The 14,237-nt window shown below is 40.3% G+C and overlaps 2 protein-coding genes across 5 annotated transcripts in view; one reads left to right on the top strand and one right to left on the bottom strand.

Moving 5' to 3' along the window:
• Positions 1-14,237, top strand: part of LOC128877866 (zwei Ig domain protein zig-8-like) — a 458,647-nt gene that overhangs the window by 339,857 nt on the left and 104,553 nt on the right. The window contains exon 9 of one of the 3 annotated variants that reach the window (XM_054125480.1): positions 11,370-11,472. The exons of the other annotated variants lie outside the window; for them this stretch is intronic. Within the exon in view, the coding sequence (XP_053981455.1) occupies positions 11,370-11,379 (10 nt within the window). The 3' untranslated portion in view covers positions 11,380-11,472. Of the gene's footprint in view, positions 1-11,369; positions 11,473-14,237 lie in introns of those variants that run through there. 3 annotated transcript variants of the gene reach the window in all.
• The window catches only part of LOC128877868 (hemicentin-1-like), a 170,826-nt gene that overhangs the window by 79,941 nt on the left and 76,648 nt on the right, over positions 1-14,237 (bottom strand). The gene's annotated exons all lie outside the window — the stretch shown is intronic.

The following is a 14,237-nucleotide window of genomic DNA, read 5'->3' as shown; positions in this document are numbered from 1 at the left end:
CTTCCAGCAATTTCTACCAACGACCAGGTAATTTCGCAACGTCTGCGTGCAGCCAGTTGCATTCTTTTGGGGGTTGAAACAATTTTTGGCCGAGATTTAATATGCTCCCCTCGCGCGAGCCGTCGTATATCTTTTCGGAACGGCGCCAAAATTGCCCGAGTTACGAGGGAAACGGAAAACCAGCGGGACAGCCCGCGGAAGAATAGTTTCTCTAGGCTCAGAGAAACGCATAAGACGATCCTCGGCAATTCGTCATCCAGTCTTGATATTGACTACGCGCCGTGTGCGGGCCTGAAGAAATTGCGAGCAAATCGCTGCATAAAAATGTCGCGTCGGTCGCCTGTCCTCGCGTCATAATAAAGTGCGCGTAACATCGAGAGATGAAATATCTCTGGGAACGGCATAATTTCTCGTCGAAAGTAAGTCGAAAGTTGGGGGAACGAGGATCGGGGGCGCATTAAATCTTTATGCCTCCCTTTATAGTCTGCCTCGCATCATTAGACGTTGGAACGAACTGCGCCGGCGTAATAAATTTAACGGGGAGCTTAGGACACGGGGAGCTTCCAGGTCTGATGAAGCGCAGGTCAGTGTAAATAAAATATTAATTGTTTTGGATACGTTGATACTTTTTCTTTTGGTACGTGTAGGATATTTGAGAAGAGGGAAGAGGGGAAAAGGGAGAGGGAATCGACTTGTTGAAGATAGATAGATAGATAGATAGATATTCCAAAGGGTTGTTTTCTTTGAAATTAAGGCTTTGATATTGATATGAAAGGAGATTCTTCGAAACCTTACGATTTTTATAATAAAATCTATGCAAATGAAAATGAATAGTATGCAGTCGAATAGTTTGCAGTCCATCCTTAACAACAGAAACAAATTCTTAAAATTAGTCAAGATATTAATGAAATATAAGGTGTGAAATAAATTGTAATTAAATTGTAATCATTGGACACTAATAACCTCGTAGTTGATGTGACCTTAAATAGAATAATTTGTTTCATTTTATTTGTTTCAGAATGGATCTTGAAAATTGGTTAAACCTGTATCTCTAACCTACACCATTCCCTAAAATTCCTGTATGAAAATCATCCAAAAAGAAAGCAGTCGAGTTTGTATAATAAAATCTATGCAAACAAAAATAAAGCAAAGTTCTATAAAATCACTTTATATTTATTTATTTCAGAGTAAATTTCAAAAATTGTTTACACCTGTATCTCTAACCTACACCATTCCCTAAAATTCCTCCGAGTTGCGAGGAAACGGATACTCTATGAAAATCATCCAAAAAGAAAGCAGTCGTATTTGTCAAATCACTTTATATTTATTTGTTTCAGAGTGAATCTCAAAAATTGTTTACACCTGTATCTTTAACCTACACCATTCCCTAGAATTTCTCAGTGAAACCTTCCTAAAAGAAAGTCATCCCATCACACCTGAAAACACCCCCAAAATCATCCCCCACCGCGATCCTACGCCTCGAGTAAGATACGTGGTGATAACGCGTTAACTATTCGAGCGACACGCATAAATATCTCTTCTGCGAGCTCCATCACAGGAAGTCTACCCAATTGGCCCGTTATTTTTACAATGCTTTTCCGCTCGGTGGCCCGGCGACGACTTCCATTACGCGAAATTACCCAGAACAGAGCAGCTGAAAAGGAAAATCGCCGGCAAAAGTGGAGACGGTATTAATTCGAGATAAGTAACGCGGCGAGGTAATCCCTCAAAGAAGCCCGTAGTGTCAGAAACGAGCGGGAACGAAGAGCGAGAGGCATCGTAGAGGAGAGAACGCGATAAAGACGGCCGCGTAAAACCGAGGATGCACCCTCTCCGGATCCCGAATGGGAAGAATTTCTGTCGGGAGGCGCTTCGGGGTTGTCGGACCGACCCCTTCCCGTCTTCGTAACGATTGCATTCATCTCGAGAGACGGGGGTTTTTAAGGCGAGGCGCGGAAGAGCCCAGGCCCCGAGAAAATGATCGATCGCGCTTTTCCACGGTCAGATTAGGGGACGGAATCTCTTCTCGCCGAGCGGAGTGGAAGAAGGGTGCCATTTAACTTGTTAAAACTCCGTTCCGCGGCGGAACAGTTTTACACGGACCCTATATACGGGGATTTCTCCTCTTTCTCTCTTCCTCGTTACGTTACTCTTTATTTTTTTTTTTGTTCCTTTCTCTTGCGCCCGGGGATAACGACGTTCGCTACGGGGGAAAATTTTATTTCCACCGCGGGGGTAACGTCGAGATGACGGGGCCCTTATGGAGCTCGTCGACGAGCGAACCTGACAACGTTGCGGGTGGTGGAAGCGCGAGGTAGGACGACACAGAGTGGAAATACGACGAGAAAGGAGCCGAGGGACGGGAACAGTCGCGAAGGAAAAATTGGAAAGAGACCGGCGAACGACGGAGCAACCAGGAACAGAAGAATTTGAACATAGCACGACGGTAAATTGACTCGCTGATAAGATTGGAAGGAGCGCGAAGAAACGAGGGAAAATGGCTGAGAGGCGGACGAGGGAAACGATGGAGTGCGCTCTTGACGAATTTGAGGGTAAACTGGGCAACCGATAGGCGACCCCTAACACTCCATGCATGCCTGGCAGCGGGAATTTTTTGGTCGGGGTAGGTGCCGATTTTTCTGTACTTTATCCCATTTATATATTGGCGTTTATCGCGCAAATCGATTAACTCCATGAAACAAAAGGTACCTTGTTTGTTAAAATTTGTTTTCGAATATAAATTCGAATAGTTATTATAGAATATTAATTATAGAATAAATAGAATAATATGAGTACAGTTATAATATAATTTCAAATAATTATTGTAGAATCCATAAGTACATTTATAATATAAATTCAAATAATTATTGTAGAATGCATAAATACATTTATAATATAAATTCAGATAATTATATAATAATAGAATGTATAAGTATAGTTATAATACAAATTCAAATAAATATTGTATAATGCATAAATACATTTATAATATAAATTCAAATAATTATTGTAGAATGCATAAGTGCAATTCAAAAATATAAATTCAAATAAATATTATGGAATACATGAATACAAATGTACCCTTCATCTGTATGATGATATCATGTAGCTGTTTTTGGATTCACCAAACAATTGAAACCAAAATTCATTATTAAAACCCACCTCAGCCAGCAGGTGAATTTTCAAAAAATTTCTATCTCGCAATATCTTATTTTCTTCTGTCTCAGCAAAGTAAAAATCCAAAGCGTGGGAATTACAGAAATCCCATTGGGAACACAAGGAACGTAAACGGAATCAAAGTGGTCTTTCAAGTCTGGACTCGTTGGAAGATCGTGAAGAAAGTCTGTTATCGGAGGCCGTAGTCGACCGTGGCGCGCTCGAAAGTCGAAGGAGGCAAGGTTGAAGGACCTCCCGGTGGCCATAAGACCCGGGTCCCGTCGCAAACAATTCCCGGGGAACGTTCGCAGCCGTGTTAATTCCCGGAGTTGCATTCTAATAAAAGTAATCGAGAAGTTTGGAGCGCGATGAAAATAATGTCGTGAAACCGTGGCGGGGGAGGAGGAGATGGGGGAAGAAGTTGCGGGGGGGCTAAGACCGCCTATCGAGTCGAGGCGGCAGCGCTCGAGTTAAATTTTCCGGTGGAGAGCAACCGGAGAACAGAGGAAGAGCGAACGCTCTAGCTGAATGTCGATGCAAGAACTGCGTCGTACGAGGAAAATGAGACGAGGCGTACGTACGATCCCTCGACAAGGAACTTGGCCCGCCATTCGCGGAAACTTCGTTCTCTAATTTCTTAATTGTGTAGATTTTCCGATTGTCTCGAGACCTCTGGGAAGTAATTGATTGCTTTCGGAATACTTCTAGCCTCGAGTAATTAAAGAGGTACTCGAATAGATAGAATTCGAGAAATCGTTTCTTGAAAAAGATTATTTGGTTCATTTGGTAGACGTTGACGTCTTCCAAGAGGAATAATTTATTTGCGTTGCTCTGAGGTTCTGAAGTTCCTGTGTGGATAAAGATGTTTTTGGTGATTTGAGGGACCTTGGTATTCCGTAAATACTTTTTTTTTATTAATCTATTCGTTATTCGAATTGATAAGATTACAGTCAATTTTCTTTTTGAAAAAAAAAACAAATTTAATATCACTTTTCATTATCAAAATAATAACCTTAAGAATTATTCTTTGTTTTGTTGAAAGTTCCTTCGAATTTGATATAATTGACTTGATTATTAAATTTTATGTCAATTCTATTTCAAATTTTTTACATTAAAAATTGTTTTGTACAGAGAATATTCACAAAGCAGCTTCAGGTTGACAACGCAGATAATTCAGACATTCTATTCCTTTGAATTTAATCTAATTGACTTGATTATTAAATTTTCTGTCAATTCTATATCAAATTTTGTACATTAAAAATATAGATTACACGTCTGTATTAAATCTTGGCACTCAAGGCAAATATTTCTTACAAAAAATTCTCTTAACAAAGAAATTAACATACCAAGTTTGATATATAACAGAAATATTTTGTCGACATTCGAAAATTGCTTTTTTAAGAAACACCGCTGCGAAAATACCTGTGGAATATCAACATTCGGCCCCCCGACTTAAATGTTCGATTACCTCTTCGAACTAAGAGCGTTTCCTTGATGAATCGTAAAGCAAATTGGCGGGTTTCGATCTTCGTTACTCGGCGAGTTGCGAGGGACCGATATCTCGTTGGAAGGATCGAGTTCCGAATTTTAATCCCATAAGAAAAAGGGGGGCGGCCGATAGGGAAGACCTAAATTCGAAGATAGTTCGCCGCGATTACCTCCACGGATTCCGCGTCAAGGGAGATACCATAAAAAACATCGTCAAATCCTTAATCAAGAAGTTCCGCGGAAGTTCTCGAAGGAAACGAGGCTAAGACCGGAGGAAAGAGTGGAAATCAAACGGGGAAGCAAGAGCGTAATACGAAGGTGCGAAGGTGAAGCAAAGACACGCTCGGAACGTTAAATTAAATGACTCGAGGAAGAAAAATGATCTTTTCGTTTAAAAATTCCTATACAATTTTCAGAGTTACGGACACGATTTACTGGTATGCGGATGACATTCATATGAACTAGTCGCATAATAACCTAAACGTTGATGAGACTTTAAACAAAATCATTTAAAAGAAAGAAAAGACAATTTCTGGTATCGAATGGTAAAAGGTATGTTATTTATGTAAACCATCATCTAAATTGGATTTTAAAACCGTATCTGTTATTTTCTTTATACTAGAGGGACCGAAAAGTAATAATAATTTGATCAACATTTAAAAACATCTTGAATACTAATCAACAACATAATTTCCATCATTTTAGAACACTTTTTGCCAGCGTAAAGATAGTTCGATTCCCTTTTTAAAAACATCCTTCGTTCTTTCATCGAAAAACATTTCCAAGTCGAAGACATTTTGGTTACCTTTCGTTCCCCTTAATAATTCGACTCGATCTTATCATTAATAATGACATAATTAACATTGAAAGGTTAAAATTAGGGACATCAAAATCTGTCAATCGAAATCATTCAGTAACGTAACTTGGACATTTTTCGTTGTCTATGGAGTCTCGGAAAACCTTGTTTCCCTCCGGGTGCCTAATAGAATTCCATCAACGACCGGGAATGATTAATCGTCTGTCGCGATTAGAAAAAAGCCACGCAAAAAATACATCCACCATCGTTCGACATGCTTCACGATTTCCATAAAATTTGTATGCGGCAGGCTTCAACAGTTGCCGAAGAACTCTCTCTTCCTCAAACTAATAAATATTCTTACGGACAGTTTTAAAGTCGATCGAGCAAGTGTCGCGAGATATCGACGGGAACCGAATATTCCTCCCGATAAATTATTTTTCCACCGAACGACGGAACCCTCTCCTTCCACGGGTAATTAGATTTATTAAGTCAGCTCTGTTTACACGGCGTTGGAGCACGTGATTTATTGAAGAGGGCCCTTCAACGGGAAAGCGATGGTAAAAGGGGGATGAAGAGGGCGTTTGTTACGGAGATTATGAGGTGAATTCTTGTCCCCCCTCTTTCGTTTCTCATTACCGTTTCCCTCTCCTTTGCATTCCGTCCGACGCTCTTTAATCAGCTTCGATACGCCTACTACCCTTCTACGAACTAATCTCCCAAGGGAACGTCAGCGCGAACTGTCGGCCGTCGATTTTAACGAAACTTTCGACACGAACAAAACGTCCGATTTGGTCTATTTTATAGCTGTAGCTATTTGAAGAAAAAAATAACGTTCTTTGGGGCTGGGAAAAATTCGTAACTTTGTTTTTGATCGGTACAAAAATCTGCAAAAATTCACGAAAAGGTAGGGGTATCATAGTATACAAAAATTGCAGTGAAATTAGAAATGGTCGGGTCGAAACGTGGTCTAAATAGCTTGGAATTATATACATCAACATATACAGGATGTCCCAAAAATGTCGGAGGTTCTTGAAAGGTGGTTCGGGTGGTTCGGGAGGTGATTTGAAACAACTTTTTCCTTAGCGAAAATGTTGTCCGAGGCTTCGTTAAGGAGTTATTAACAGAAAAGCCCGACGGCCGCTGTAGTAGGCATGCACTGCATAGGCTGCGAACTAAGCAGCCGCGGTAGAATAGGCCATACACTAGTCAGCCACAGTAGCGAAAGCTACGCGCTAGACAGCCGCAGTAGTATAGGCCACGCACTAGTCAGCCGCGGTAGCATTGGCTACGCGCTCACGTACACACGGATACAACAAACCTACCATTTAATTTAAACAAACTTCGACAGACACGAATACTTATTTAACTGACTGTACCTTGAGTTCATGGACCCCTCCAGGTGTCGTTTCCTGTAAGACGCGATCTCCAAAGGTATCAGTATCCCAAGATTGTAGCGTTACAAAGGTACCAACGTCTCGAGCGAGCTGTCCCGCGAAGAAGACGAGCCGTCGCGAAGCGACGTAACGGTAAACGAGGCCACGGTTCCCTGTAGCTGTAACTAGACGAGGGTCGGCTAGCCGAACCGTAGAAAGTACAATACCTCTCGTAAATATGAACGACCGGCTCGAACGAAAAGACACCGGAGAATCAGGGTCATACAGAATTTCACAGGATCGCGTATTCCTTTTACGTCTTTGCGTTCGCCGCTGCGAAGCTATCTCTCGATCCACGCCACCGTCGGTTCTTTCTACTTTGAATAATCCAGACCGGATACTACGAAGCCGCGGGCGGAGTCCCTGAGAAGAATTATTTAAAGTCGCTTAGGATCAGCCACGTTCAACTACGTCGGCCACCCGTGGACACCGTTCGCCTACTCTACACCCTCCCGGCGACTTTGTAATTTCAACTTCGCCGCAGTATTCGAATAGTTTAATCGCTACGAATTATTCCGGGCCTTGGCGAAAATTGGAAACAAATCTTTAACAATCTCAAAAGTCTTCATTTGTTAATGAAACGATGGTTCGATTTCTTTTCGTTATTAATAAAAATTTACTTCTTCTGTTACTACTGAAAACAAAATATATTAATGAACCTTCGCGTCTCGTTAGTGTATATTTCATTTTATGTTCGTTTCAACTTGAATATTTCTGCATGGTAAATTTTTGTTATATATTGTAGTTTTATATTGTAATTCTTGGAATACCTGCTGGATACCTGCTGGAAGCTATCAGGCGCAGGATATTAGTAAATGAATAAATAAAAGGGAAGTTTGCCTTTACTAATAATCTGAAGCTACATATAGCTCATATTACGTAATGAAATTTTTGTTCGAAGCCTTCAATGTCCATATCTTTTTCTTAAATGATATGGTGAGACAATTTAATATTATTCAATCTTATAACACTTAAGGGTATGTTTCATGTATTAATTTGAGTAGCAAAAGCAAATTTGAGTAGCAAATAAGTGGCATGAACTCATGGGACGACCTAACGATCGTGCAGTTGAATTTTAATTTTAAACAATTTAATAAGAAGGTACATTTATGATTAGGATGCAGTTGGAATATTTATATATTCATCACAGATAACATTCTCTATTATCATCACAATTTTGTATATATAATAAAGTATTCACTAATACGTATCAAAATCAATTCGACCGAACCTCGCATTTTTATTCAAAATTCCAAGCGAAAATCCCAAGAAACACAGAGGCCATCAGTTCGACACGCACTGTATTAAATTCTACGATAATATTAAATTCCACTCGAAACACCTGTCGTCCCGGCTTCATCGAACGCCAACCGATCAAAGTTCACAGTCTACTGTAAATTACATCGTGATCAATACGCCTTCGGCGAGCTCTCCGCTCGTAAAGACATTATGTCGCGACGTGTCGTGCCGAAGTGCTTCGAGCGGCAGCGGAGCGCTCAAAGGAGCCTCGTTGGAAAATAAATAACGAAGTAGAGTCGGCAACGCGAGCGTAGAAACCGGTAAATACGTAAACACATCGAAAGAGAGGGGTGTACGAGGGGTAGGTGAGAAGAGAAGGGAGGTTTTATTCGTTGACACATCGAGCATTTTAGACAATGAAACGGTCCCGCGATTTTATTTTTTCTCTGTTTCTTTTCGTATATCGAATCGAACAGGGGCCGAAATCGAGGGTCTCTGGTTCTCCGTTGCGCGTCACGGAGGCGGCGGGTTGGGTTAGTTTCATTTAAGCGTATCAACTGGCGAACGCTCGCCTGGCGCCTATGTTCGCTGTCCCGGGCTGAAAAACGCCTATGCGCGACTTCGCTATCGAACAGTTCTCATCCTCGATTAACTTTAACACCGGGACCGGGGCTCCCAGTGAACGCATGAAAATTTCATCGGATAACGTATCGGTTAGCGCTCCGCGGGACTAACGCGCGAGTAATGAAAGCTGTACACGTGCCGTGGGAGAAACAACGATACTCTATTTTTTCTGTTTTATCGCGTTTTCTTTTTCTATCGGTCCTCTTCGCCCGATCCTCTTTCGTCAATCGTTCGGATGTTTAAAAAGGGTATGCAGTTGAACTGCTTCGGCGCGCTTCGAAATATTTCGATAATTGACACTTTTGGTTAAACTGATGCCAACGGTTGTTCCTGCTTTCCTCGTTTGGAGAATTTTTAGGTGAAATAACGGGTCTATATGATTTTCGTCTTTTAATTACTGGGTCTATGGACTCTGAACGAATTGTCATAGTGCATAACTTACGTAAATAGTTGTAAATAGTAGTTACAGAATAGTATTGTTGCTATAAGTGTTATATTTTGATATAAATTTAAACGATATATAAAGTATTAAGGTAGAGACTGATTCAGAGTACAGTGCATAAATTGGATATAAGATAATGATATATTTTTATATAAAATTACCGCTGGTAATAGTGTGTAAGAGTATAAAAGCTGAAATAAGTAAAATATTTTAACTTTGTCACAGAGAAGTAGAGCGGTGTTAGAAACGAATTATGAATACGGATCAGGAGATTCAGCCGGACGTTATTTCCGCCAATGAAACTATCACCTGGCCGGTTAGCAGAAGGGAAACAATTTCTCGAGAATTTCCATATTCCCATCACGCGAAATGGAAAAGGAATCGAGCCTCGTAAACAGTCCAGGTTGGAGTCGGAACGGTCCGTGCCGGTTGATCCCGAAATCACTTGATTCCAACGGGTGGAACGAGTACCACGAAGGGAATAGGGGTTAAAACTGTGCCTGGAAAAAGGGTTGAAGGCGGCGTTGGCCGGAGGGACGCGAGGCCGATTAAGCGACGAGCGTACCGAACTTATCTGCCCGGCTAAGCTCGAAATCTCCCTCATAAAAGTGGTAACAACCCCTGTTTGGGAAACAATGGTGGCGCTACCAGACTCCACTCGAGGGTTCGTAAAAGTTTGGACGGTTTTGCGGGGAGGGAGGCGAAGATAGAGCCCGCGTTACGAGGGAGAAGGGGCGAGAGAGGATCGACGCTGGCCGAGGCTAAACAGTGGCTGGATTCGACTTTAACCACCGCGAAAGCTGTGCAATAAATATCGTCCGCTGGTTATTAGCGTTTTAATTCTGCGAGCCGACGGTGTAACTTAATCCGCGCCCGTGGAATCTAAAATGCGTCCAGCCGGTCGAGGGAGAGTCCGTTCATAAATAATAAAATAAGACCGCGTCGCGGTTGGTTACCGAGCGCCCGGTGGCCAATGCGGAGAACCCTGGCTGACCGATCATTGACCGTTTTTAATATTCTTCTGCTCGTTTCGTTTCAGGGTGATCGATAAACAATCAACATCTGCGAGGTCTCCATAAATTCACGTTGTTGGAGCACTGAATAATGAAGTGGACATTAGGCAATAAAATCTCAGAGAATTTTGATTTACAACGTTTTAAAATTACTAAATGTTATTAATATTTTACTTCGTACTCTCCTTGTTTACTGAAGACATTTATTTTAATTATATGATAGGTTTAATGTTTCCAAATAAATTTTTCATTTGAAATAAATAGACGTATAAAGTTTAGTCATGTTCATATTTGTAATGCAACATTCATTTGGAAACATCTGGCACTTAATTTAGATAGATTTCTTGAATAAACATGGAGGCTGCGAGTACTTGTGAGAATGACTGTATTTTTCTATTAAGTGGGCTGGAAAGTACCGTCGTTTTTGCAATTTTACATAATTGATTGAAAATAGAAATTTATTAAAAATTTGTTTGAATTTAATGTAAAAGAGGAAAAGTAATATTATAGTATCATCAAGGTGGTGTAAAATAACGAGTACACTATTTATTTATTGTTAGAGAATATCAGGTTGCTGTCCATAAAATAGCAGATGTGTTTTCCTGTTAAAGAAGACAATCCTAAAGTCCCTTCCTTTATCAATCAAACTAAAATTATCAATCTAAAAATCTTCCTATTCGAAACGACAAATAATTTCGGTCGGTAATACTCATCCCTATCCGCTACTTTCGTAGGAATTTCATGAATATTTTCTTTCGAATTAGGAGGACATTACGAAAGGTACGGACGCAATTTTTCCCCTCAACCCTCTCCTCACGACCCTGAATTCGAGAACTCCGCAAACCCGAGGGTGCGCGTTGCGCGTTTTCCGCGACGGTCCACTGTTAGGCGAGCTTGAAATTTTTAATTCTAATTTTCCCTTCTTAATTGTCCGGTTTCCATTCCTCTCCGTTTTCAAAAACTTTCTAATTGCGCGCGTTTCTCTCGAAACCACGTTTCGCCGGCGGCCATTAAAAACAGCGGAAGTTCTTGTTTGGAATTTTACGCTGCAGTCTCCGCGCTCGCGACGCTGGTAGCTTTGCGAGGCATTTCCTGGAAAATCACCAGCCACTTTCCCTCCCCACCATCCCCTCACCTCACCCTCGACGTTTTTGATCGTCGATGTTTTTTTATAGGAATAACTGAGTGTCGGATAAGGGGGTGGCGTCGTTTGTCACAGCGTCGGGGACGCCCTTCGACGAAGCTCCCCGAAGAAAACAATTAGATGACCTCTCGATGGATTTTATCGACATCCTTCAGCGAGGTAGCTGCCAGATGGAAGTAAAGTATGAAGCCAGATGGCATCGACGTTTCGCCAAACACAGCGCTCCAGAATTTAATTGGTGAGTCCACAATTTTTCTCCTTGGCCATTCTCCTCGATCGAAGTCACGTCTTCCCATTTCCGTTGATAACGCTTTATTGATCTTTATTCCGTTGAATGTTTCCGACTCGATACGAATCCCTCGCGACGCGCAGCGAAAGATCGTCGCGACTTTTTAGACACTTTGTTTAATCCGACACAGGAATATTGCGATCGCAAGAATGTTAGTACTTGTCGGAGAACAAAGTGCATGTTTATGTACCTGCGGTTAAAATTCGTTTCCCGGCGGATTTTTATATTTTAATATTCTCGACCAGTCCCGCGGAGATTGCTGAGCGTAAAAACGTTGATGCTTAAGAAATCCCAAGATGCTTTGGCTGAGCCTCTCCTAAACTTTTTTAGTCACCTAACGGGTTTCATGTCGCAATATAAATACATATTTACGAGACGCTTACGCTCTTTTGTGGCCCATTCGGTTGCAAATTGAATAATTTACGGGTACAAATTACAAGTTGAAAAGGGATTAAATTTAATTGAATATGAAGAAAATTTTAAAAAATTATAATAAGAACAAAGAGAGAAAAGAATTTTACTTTATCTCCATATTACTTTAGACGTTTTCAGACAGTTTTGTATCGAAAAACTTCCATCTCGAAAATTACTCGTTTCAAGCACAGGCTTTATTAAGAGTGAATAATTTCAATGATTATTTAAGTTTGTCTTCCATTTCTTTTTCACGTATTCATAAAGGAACGATGAACACGCCTATAAAATCTTAAAGTAATCATATTAACGATTTTCTGAACAAAAAAAAATTCGAAAGTAGCCTGTAGATTCGAACTTGAAAAGCGGAAGCTCGCTTCACAAGTTCGCGACATCTACAAAGCGGTTTACGTCTAAAATCGCCGGGCCATTCGGTCCTGTAACCACAGAAATAGGAATTAGTGATTCAGATTATAAATCCGCGTCCACGGAAATTGTGAAACGTCACAGAACGGTAAAGGGTCATTTGGCGGGAGTAAATTAGTTTCGCTAATGAACCAAAACCATGGCTAACTAAATAACCGACGGTCATCCCAGGTAATCGAAAGGCGAGGTCGCTTTGCATATTTACGTCGCTTTGTAATTCGAATGTTCGCGAAATTCACTCGCGAAAGTCACTCACTTGCAGTTTTTTGTTTAACATTTATGTGTGACACTGAAACTGTCCGATTACTTTTTAATATTAGCAATGATGCGAAAAAGCTGTCTCGATTTATGTATAATTTTATTATTACTGTTTAGTATTTATTTATTGTCACATCAGATTATATACATATGTGAGTCGTAATGTAATTAAAATAAATACGGAATGGCTTATGGTTAGAATAACTAATTTTTTTGTTTAAAAATAATTGTAATAATTGTAGTATACTAGTCCTGGTTTTGCTAATGGACTCGATGTTTGGAGGTCGTAAACGTATATTTTAAAAAGTTGTAATGCCTTGTTAATTCTTATTTGTACTTCTTTGGACATTTTTGTCCTTTGTAAATAAGATCTATCTATAAATATTATCTAAAACAATGGTTACCACTACTAAAATCAATAAACAGAAATTATATAATTTACCAAGTATAAAGTAAGTTAAAATTGTCAATATCTGTGAAACTGCCAAAATTAGTCGCACTTATCAAGCAGCACTAATTGAACGAGGAATCCTAAAGTCGATTACGCGACGACTGGATGAATTGAGTAGCCCTTAACTGTCCCACAGAGAAAGACAATTTTATTAAGGGCAGCCCTTTGAAGTCATCGAGGACCTCTCAAAGGGACCGCTATGAACGTAATGGCATTTATCAGATTGGAACAAAAATATTGTACTTCCCAGATTGAACTACATTTAATGTTTACAAGACTTACGTGTAAGAAGTTAACTTACGTAATATTGCACTGGTCGCTACACAGAAAGAAACTTCACTTTCCGTGTGGCGGGGGTGAACCGCAAAGGGTTAATAAATCGACGTCCAGCGAGAGATGTCGTTCGCTCGTTTCGCGAAAGAAACCTCAGCAAAGCGGAAACGTTGGTCGCTTAATTAAACCGAGAAAATGTTGTCCCTCGCACAGATCGACTTATGGACGGTGGTTGTAATTAAAATGGTATCCGCCTCGAAAATGCACGCCCAGCTCAGCTTCCCCTGATACCGTTCCTCGAATTCGTTTCGTTTCACCGTGTTCCAACTTCGAGCAACGTTCTATCAGCATACTTTTTTCGCTGATTCTCCCGTGTCTGAATATTCACTTCTTTTTGTTCTCGTCCTTTTAGCCATCGTTAATTTTCGGGGTTTCTTTTTGCTGTATGTCGAGAGAGGAGAGCTTTTGTGGGCCACTCCTTGACTGGATACCTTCTTGCTTTATTCAATTTTAATATAGCCTGTGTTTGTATAACAAGTAATTTTCGAGATGGAAGTTTTTCCGTACAAAACTGTCTGAAATAAATATCTAAAGCAAAATGAAAATTTCTTTTCTTTCGGTCTTCTTTTTACAATCTTTTAAAGTTTTCTTTGTCTTCGAGTAAATTTAATTCTTCCCTTTTCAACTTGTCATTTATGTTTCGATTTCCGGAAGTAAATTATTAGTAATTAACGAGAATGGTAATAACCTTAGAAATCTGAATTTGAGACAAATTAGAGTACCTTAATAAA

This window comes from Hylaeus volcanicus, chromosome 6 (genome assembly GCF_026283585.1).
Source record: "Hylaeus volcanicus isolate JK05 chromosome 6, UHH_iyHylVolc1.0_haploid, whole genome shotgun sequence".
Taxonomy (NCBI): domain Eukaryota; kingdom Metazoa; phylum Arthropoda; class Insecta; order Hymenoptera; family Colletidae; genus Hylaeus; species Hylaeus volcanicus.
This window is presented reverse-complemented; position numbering and strand designations above follow the sequence as displayed.